At 46.4% G+C, this 8917-nt stretch overlaps 3 protein-coding genes across 3 annotated transcripts; 1 reads left to right on the top strand and 2 right to left on the bottom strand.

Moving 5' to 3' along the window:
* Nucleotides 1-330: 330 nt before the first annotated feature.
* CCR75_004684 (uncharacterized protein) lies at nucleotides 331-1761 on the top strand (the record flags this gene model as incomplete). Its single annotated transcript, XM_067962770.1, has 1 exon — nucleotides 331-1761. One exon carries the CDS (start codon nucleotides 331-333, stop codon nucleotides 1759-1761), a length of 1431 nt encoding a protein of 476 aa, XP_067815442.1.
* Nucleotides 1762-2943: 1182 nt separating this feature from the next.
* CCR75_004685 (uncharacterized protein) lies at nucleotides 2944-3699 on the bottom strand (the record flags this gene model as incomplete). The annotated part of the gene is made up of 1 exon (XM_067962771.1): nucleotides 2944-3699. One exon carries the CDS (start codon nucleotides 3697-3699, stop codon nucleotides 2944-2946), a length of 756 nt encoding a protein of 251 aa, XP_067815238.1.
* Nucleotides 3700-3751: 52 nt separating this feature from the next.
* Nucleotides 3752-5005, bottom strand: CCR75_004686 (uncharacterized protein; the record flags this gene model as incomplete). The annotated part of the gene is made up of 1 exon (XM_067962772.1): nucleotides 3752-5005. One exon carries the CDS (start codon nucleotides 5003-5005, stop codon nucleotides 3752-3754), a length of 1254 nt encoding a protein of 417 aa, XP_067815239.1.
* Between the last annotated feature and the right edge of the window lie 3912 nt (nucleotides 5006-8917).

Below are 8917 nucleotides of genomic sequence, written 5' to 3'. Positions count from 1 at the left end.
ACTGTTCCCTATGATTTGTAAGGTCCTTTTAATTATAGAGGTTTTAATTGATAGTAACCACCCAAAGTTATACTCTAGCATGCCTTGTATTGTCAAGGTTATAAACATTCAGCGTATTTCTTCCACCGTCTCGCGACATGCCGCATTTATGTCCCAGACATAAGTTATACACTTGTCCCGGGGACGCGGTTACATTTTCGGGGATTTGGCGATGATTTCCTTCTCTGCTCATTCGCGCAATCGCGTCGCGCAAGAAAGAAGTCGGGCGACCCACGAGGCTTGGCGTGCTTTTAATCCGTCACAGACTCGAAGCAGCCGTTGCCATACAACATGAACGCCGCCTCTGGCAAATACATGCAAAGCGGTATCTCGGCTCCCAAAGCAGGGATAGTGCCGTTAATCGTCGCGTCGTCTTGCGACGCATTCGCAGCTAGGGAGGACATGGCGGTCGTCCACAAGCGCATTAGTCGAGACTGTAGCGACCGACCAAGCGTGTGCGAGAACAGCGTCGTTAGCGACACGACGATGAGCAGTAGCGAACACTGCAGTTCGAGCGACGACTCGAGCTCGGAGGAGCCTGACGATGACAATGGTGCGCATGTGCTCTCTGACGACGGTGAACGAGTCACCGACGAGCACACTACGCATCAGGAGACTTGCAAATATCTCGACAAATCCAGGCTCCAGGTGTGCCCTGTAGATGATTTAGCGGTCGAGGACGAGAAGCGCCGGCGACGGTCGCGACAGAATCTCCGGTACAAAGTGAAGGGTAAGAATGCACCGCTTCATGGTGCAAGTCGCGACGCAGAGAGTTTGCCGTCAACCTCGAGCCCAATAAGGAGGCGAACGCATCGAAGCGGCAGTAATCCTGCTGTACGAGAGACTCGAACGTGTAGTACCCCCGCTGGCAGTCTTCCTCCTCCATGTCATGCCCACGAAACGAGACGTTCATCAATTGTCCTTGACAGTAGGAATGAATCGTCTTCCGTCGCAGCCTCGATCCCTTTGCTACGAAAAGATTCTGCGGCGATTCGACGACAGTATTGGAGCCAATTGGGTTTTAGTCTCTCGCGTAATGACTTGGAAAAGAGCACGGGACGGAAAAAGGAACGGCAACAGGGTTTAAAAGTGCGTTTAAACGACGCGGAGTTGGAGCAAGATCATGGCGCAAAGGGGTTTCTACGGCTCATCACGAGCTGGTACGCACCTGTGACGGCAGTCGACGCCGATGAGAAGCCTTTGCTCCAAGACACGTGTCGAGTGGAAAGCGCACGGCATTCGCGGTCGTTGACTGGATTTGCAACCTCGCCACGTAACCCCAACGATTGCAAGAAAGTGCTGTTTAATGAAGAAGCGGAGTTGTTTTATATTCCACTCCACCGCGATTATTCCAAACGACAACGTGAGTGCATGTGGCCCACTCGTGCTGAATTTATTGCGATGGTGGAGCGCAATTTAGACGCGGTATACGAGGAAATGGAGCGGGAATATGAGACGCAGGTGGGAAATGAACACTTGGAGAATGAAAACATGGCGCGGGAGGAGGCTCGACAGCGTACGATTGAGACTCAGCAGCGGACTATTAATGAAACAGCAGCAGCAGAATGGCGTCGCAGTCTTTCGCCCCCGCAAAGTCGTAGCTCGAGCATCCTGGTGCCTTCGCTTACATTGTCGCAGAAACAAGTCTTGCTGTCGCCTCGTGCTCGCTCGTCACACGATCTTCGGTTTAAATACCTCAAGCATCTCGGTATTGACAGCTAGGAGCGTCACGATGTTGGGCATTTAGATCGTGGCGAAATGGATTTAAGCCGTCATGGTGTTTAGCATGGAAGTCTTTTGTTATAACTACGATAATTTATTTGAATAAAATCCACCACAATTTTAAGAAGTTGACAAGCCACATTTTGAAATTTCAATTTTACTAATTATCGTTAGGGCGCGATACTAGAATATGTAATGTTCTAAATGACAAATCAAATCGCTCATAATCCTATGCGTCCTTAGATGACGCCCAGGGAGACGGTGGCATCAAGCCACGTGAACCTTTGTCTACATCTAAATTATGGAAAACGGTGCTTCCGGCTAATTCCAAAAAGCCGTACCGAATGGTTTTGGCAACATTTATGAGGATAGCATTCACGCAATAGTAATTCATCATCATTTGAGCACCTACAAGCACCAGCATCGTACAGCGACTAATCTATTGGAAGCCTTTGTGGTTTTCGCCACAGCAAGAGTTCGTATGTCAATGTATAATCCTTATTGAGTCCATAAGTAATTAATGTAATGTCTCCAATACCTTAATGGCCATTGCAAATAAATACTCGTTATCCACCATCTTAGAGGGCTTTACATGACGCGGTTATACGTTAATGACGCTATCAAATATCTCCGCTGCAAATTTGACAACCGGATGATGCGATGAGTCTATTCTACGCAAGTCACTTTGGTCGTTCCGTCATAAAACTAGGTATCAACAAGGGTGGCAAAAACGACCGCGCAAAGAACAAATTACCCGGCATGACACTATAATGACCACTTCAGCAGCTTTGCCACTCTGTGCGACGTAAGTGACGTACTAGGACCTTTTGTTAATTTCTTATAAAGAAATTGGTTTTATCAGAGCGGCTTTAGCAAGCGCTCACATGTTAAAGAGGGCACACCGAAATAAATAAGCCAAATATAGAAGATTAAACGAAGCTACGTTGCATTTCGGTAAGTGCGCAACACCAAATATGAAAAAAGGAAACGATGGTGTGGCGCACGCAAAGCGACCTATAACTGAGTTACACTAGAAGGAATCGATGGTGTGGCGCACGCAAAGCGACCTATAACTGAGTTACACTAGCTATTAAAAGCGGTAAGGTGCGCTCAAAGATGGGCGCAAGTATAGTGAGTGTATTGTTAAATGTAATTTATCAGTTGGACAAGCAAAGAGACGGCTCAAGCCGACGTGAAGTCGCCCCAATCTTCATCAGTTCCAGTAGTCACAAACTCCGCCACTGCCAAGGAAGGTGCCGCGGTCTTTGTAGACTCTGTCGGTGGTGGTGGAATTAACGGCACATTTTTCACTGCACCTCCATTATTGCAACTTCGATGCCGTGTCAATTTTTCTCCATCCTCATTCGCGCTGGTTTTAAGATTCATTCGGATCGTAGTTCCCTTCGGAAGGCTCATATCCTTTTTCTGAGATGACATTCCATCGGCCACTTCTGTCTTCTCTATGGTCTCCATATGCCGCACATTGAATTGCCGCAGCACATACTTTGCGTAGTCTAGTAACGTGGCCTTAAAATTGAATGCTACCGTGCGATCCGGGAAGCCAATGCCTACAAAAGCGCAGCGTCCGCTCGTTTCGTCTTCCACGCGCAGCATAAAGTAGCGCGAAGAGTCCACACAGTCGTGTACATACACATCGAGACTGAGTTCACGCGTGATATGCAAAGGGCACTGGGCAAAGAGTGTTGGGCTTGCCGACGTCTCTGCGTCGTCCGATACAGGCTCAAAGAGCTGCACAAAGCACGCGTCACCTTTCTGCAGCACACGCACCGATCCCGTCAGAAGCGGATGCTCTGGATCCCAAGCATCCGCGCGTGGTGCCAAGTTCGTCACTTGACCTGCTGGTACTTGGTAGAACCACACATTCTTCTCACAGAACAACGCACGCTCCAACACGAACGCGTCTATCGACTCGGTCATTTCGAAATAAAACTTAATGGGAATAGAAATTAAAAAAAAAAGAGTGGCGTATTTACATTTCATTAAAAAGTTCACGACGGATCTCAGGTGTAATCTGATGATGAAAGTGCTGCTTTAGCAGTGGCTTCATTGCTTCCTTGTACTGCTTAGGGATGTCATTTTTGTATCGCTGAACAAACACCAAGAGCGACTGGTGCCACAGCACCGGCAGTTTCCGTGTGTCCGTGGTAAAGCGCAGGAAATGCTGACTCAGCTCGGATACGAGACGAGTGGGTAGACTGTACTTCTTGTTTAGCAGCACGCGAATGAACATGCTGTTGCCACCAGAATATTCCATACTTGACAACTTCATGAGAGTCGCTGCTGAGTGGATCACAGGCACGGAAATCTTTGACAACACACTGCCAATGATCGCAGCTTCCCGCTGAGTGCAGTTTCTTGATTCACAAAGCGGAAGGATAATGCCTTTAAAAAATGCCTGGGGCTTGTAAAGCGCTTTCTTTAGAGCCATGTACAAATGAAAATTCAAGCGTTTGTTCTCGTGAATGTCTTGCCGCACATGTTCAAGCAAGAAAATATTAAAAAAACGCTGGGCCATCTTTGGATTCAAGTTCGACGCAAATAACCGTGTAGCAGCGTACATCGCATGCGGGGACCACTTGGCAGGATTTGTTAGCCACAGAATGTCTTCCCAGTAGCTAAGACTCGGAATTACTTTGAACGCTTTTGGCAACTTGCCAGACGTATACCGATGCAGGATTTTACCGACGCCCGTGTATACTTCGACAATCTTTGGATCAAACTTATTGCTTTGTGGAGTCTCGTTCGTTTCGCCTCGCTCGTGAGCCTCCTTTTCAGAAATCTTTTCCATGATTATATCCGCCAAATTACGACGCTCAGGCGCACCGATCATGAAATTAGCGAGTGCTTCTTCGTCGTCTTCGCAGATCTCGACTTCTTCCACGTAGTCGCCATTAATACGGACGAGGTCCTGGCCGTCGTACTCGTCCATGTTCTCGTCCTCAGACTCATCACTACAATCGCTTTCTTGCTTCAATGTTGACGTTTGCATTTTACTTTTATTCAGCTGCGTCTGCTCCTCGACCTGCTGCTGCTTGGCAAGTGCTAAGGTGCGGCGGCTTAGCTTCTCTGGCACCATGTCCTCTGTCATGTCGTCATCCAAATCGACGCTATCGCGGCGCCCAGTCTTCTTATTGTTCTGATCGTACCATGGCTTATTATCATGGGCCAATTGCTTCTCGAGCGGGCACGCCCGCTTGGGCTTTCCTTTTTCGGTCTTTGGCATCGTAATAAATGGTTACGCCGCAAGGCTGTGACCACCAACGAATATAAAAGTTGGAAAACGTTTCGAAAAATCAATAATTTTTGATACTTTCAAAGTAAGACGAAACAGTCGATAACACTTGAATTTTGGATGCTAAACTACCTCACGTCTCTTCCACGACAACGGTGATAAGGTCCACGCACAAGGAGAATATCTAACATGTTGATTTATTTTGTACGAAGACTCGGATGGAACGATTTACGTCTTAATAATGGGCAAACATTGGTTGGAGAACCGTTGTTGTGGTACATATTACTTTATGGCAAAATACCCTTTTATCCTATTTGAAGATAGTTAGCCCATTTATAATTGGTAACAAATGCGGTTTTTTGTAACGGTGCATCTCCATGAAATTAGCAATTTAAAGGTTGTTAATTAATATATTATCTAAAAGGTAGATAATATTTGGAGAATATTACTTTACATGGTAACATTTTATAAAAGCTTATCCATTAGTAGATATAGACCATTGTATTAACTTTCTCCGCGGTCCAGTCAGCGCTGGACGCGCGCAAACAGAAAGACAGATAAGACTTTTAGTACATGTGTTGTATTAGTTATTAATTAAGTTAGTATTAGGTAGATAGACAAGAAGAACTTAATTTTATTAATACAGTTTTTAATTAACCCTCTTTAAAGCAAGCGTTTTAAAGAGAGTCTTCCTCTGCACGTACTAGTGTACGTGGAGGGACGTGGGGTACCACTCGCACTGAGGCAGTGCGAAGTGGACTTGTACTGAAGCAATGCGAATTGGGCTTGTACTGAAGCAGTACAAGTCAGTATTGCCCCGTACACCTGGTAGCACTTTGTAGTCCGTCCAAGGATCCCAGTTCAATCATTTAACATGGACATGTCAGATGATAATGGAAATATGCATCACGTTTCGCGTGATAGCTACTCCTTTCTAAGTGACATAGAAAGGAGTGCGGTCAAACGAATGAGTTCGACCGTAGGAAATGATGCAATCTTGGCAATGCTGTCAAATTTGGACAGAGATGCCCCTATTCAGTCATCGCCAAGTTCATACAACATAAACTTGACGAGATGAAGGAAAAGGTAGCTTTGCTGAATTCGCAAGGCCCTCAACAGGCAGAACTGTTGAGGGTACAACAGGTATAGACCCCTATACCTAAGATGACGCACACGCGTCGTCCCGAAACCTTAAAGATTGACATCTCTAAGTATAGGGGAGTCGAAGAAGGCTCCCTCTAAAGATGGTTTGTCGAGTTGGACGATGCCATAAGTGCTCGTCACATCGTCGACGAGCAACTGCAAATCGCATTTGCTCAATCAAACTTGGCAGGTCGTGCCAAAACTTGGGCATTGGGCCACAAGTTGCGCGACCCATATGTCTTTAGGTCGCTAGCTTTTAAAGCCCGGCTCAAACAGATGTTTGAACTTCCTAAGGCTGAGTTCAGAGCTCGATCAGAGCTTCTGAAACTCAAGCAAGGCAAGCGTGATGTTCACGCATATGCCCAGCACATACGACTCTTAGCGATTTGTATCGCAAACATTCATGAACACACGTGTATTACGGTGTTCATGCAAGGTCTTGCGGATGGTCCCGTAAAGACCCACCTGTTCCGCTTGGTACTAGATACGCTTGAAGAAGCATTACCAGTTGCGGAATAGGAGGACTTAAGCTTGTGACAGGCTCAAGCTGGTTTGTCATCATATCGTCCTTCAAGACGAAACAAGCTTGGAGGTCCAGAACCTATGGACCTCTCTTTTGTCAAAAGCGATTAACCTCGCTTATCGAACAATTAGCGATTGCAGAAATGCAATTGCTGTCAAAGTTAGGACATTACGCTCATGAGTGTAGTGCTCCACGCCCAGTACCGAGAGGTACTGAACGTAATTATGGACCGAATGCCAAAAAGAGCAACGGTCGCGGGTCCGACGTTGTTGAGAAATCGCAAAAGCGAAGCGGACCGCAAAAAAAACGGTCGGGGTCAGTAGGGGCGCAACGTCCTACTGATATAGCAACCTCAAGAGAATTTGCAAATCTTTTGACAAAAGTTGCTCCAGACACACAGTCATTTTGGGTCTCTGCGCCTGGCGATGAGGTATCCCTCATCACCTTAAAGTTAAAAGTGACACAAACTCTGCCACTTGGAGCCCTATTGGACTGCGAGCGTGTCATCAGACGTATAAACGTTAACGGGTGCAATGGAAAGACGAATAACTTTATTCGTCGCCAGACGCTTGAGGTCGTAGGCGCGCGACATCCCCCCAACGAGGATGACGGTGCGTCTAGCGACAAGCGTATCGATAACAGTAATGAAACGCGTAGTGAGATTTCACCACACGTTAAAAGATTAACAGTACGATGATGATTTTATCGTACTGGATTTGAATGACAAATTTGATGTCATTCTTTGTTTACCTTGGCTCAGAAAATACGAGCCAAGGATCAGCTGGCAGCATCGATCCGTAAGATGCCTGTCACTTGTTCAACAGATGACCATCTGATGAACGTCTTGGAGCGTCCTCAAGCGTGTGGATGTACTACGACTGAGTGCGATGGCCTCACTTGTGGTACGGTCGTTAGTACGACTGCACAAGATCACAGTGTGATTATTAATCACCCTGTGGAGTCATTTGCCGGTGGCTGTGCGAATGCACAGGCAGCGCCGAAGGTCAACCACTCGAATTTGTCGAGTGGATCGAGACATGAATGTACACCTAGCAGGCGACATTCAAGGAAGATATCGATTGCCCAAAAAGGACATCATGACGATCCTAGGTCGAGTAGAGAGTCGACCATAGAGGACCCGACTGTGATAGCGCAACCACAGTCAAAAGTCGTTGAGGGAATAAGTCCCCACGTACTTGAGGAGAAATCTCCTCACAATAGTTAATACTGAAGTGACTAGACTTCAGCATCACGAGGGATAAATCTCTCGGCAGGCTGTGAAAAAGGGGTCCCATGAAAAATCGAGACATTTGATGTCTTGGTTACTTACGGATCAAGAGCAGGCGCTTATACTCTTGATCTGTATACGCCTCCGAAGTCAATTTCGGAGACACCTGATCAGTTCTTGAGAGATCTGCGTACTCGTCGCAGAGGACGAAGACGTTATCGATATTCGGTCAGCGGTTGTATAAAGCGTTTGTCTTAAGTGACCAGTTGTATATTTTGGGAAAACGTAAAACTGGTCACTTAATACAAACCCTTAATACAAGAATTCGATTGAGTTTTGGGATGTATTCCCTGAAACATTTTCATGCTAGTTGCCTAAGGATAGAGGCACTCGACATGACATCGAGCTCAAACCAAGCTCAAAGTACTGTGTCATGAAGCAGTAGCCACTGCCTCGTGAACATGTACTTGTGATCGATAAATTCTTAACCGATCGAATTAAAGCGGGCCATGTAAGGGATTCAACCTCCCCACATAGCTCTCCGACCTTTTGTGTGCAAAAGGCCACAGGAGGGTGGCGGATAGTGCACTCACTCAACAAACTGAATAGGTATCGGCGTTGAGCCGGTACCGTTGCAGCATTATACTAAGAGTACGATCTTTTCGTCTATGGATCTGATGGATGGGTTCTATCAAATCCATATGCGTGAACGGGACATTCCGTACACAGCAGTGAGCACTCCCAATGGGATGCTCAGGGAATGACTAGTAATGCCGCAGGGGCTTAGTAACGCCCCTGCAACATATAACGGATGCGTAACGATTCTTTTGTGACTGGTGCGAGAATTTGTACCGGATTGTTATGACGATGTATTCGTCCATAGCCGGTCCATGGATGGAAAGACGGACGTAGAAGTTCATAAAACTCACGTTAGTCAGGTTCTTAAACTTTTGCAAAAGCATAAGTTGTAAGCAAATTTCAAGAAGTGAAATTCGCTGCAATCGAAATA

Source organism: Bremia lactucae, linkage group LG3 (genome assembly GCF_004359215.1).
Source record: "Bremia lactucae strain SF5 linkage group LG3, whole genome shotgun sequence".
NCBI lineage: Eukaryota > Oomycota > Peronosporomycetes > Peronosporales > Peronosporaceae > Bremia > Bremia lactucae.
This window is presented reverse-complemented; position numbering and strand designations above follow the sequence as displayed.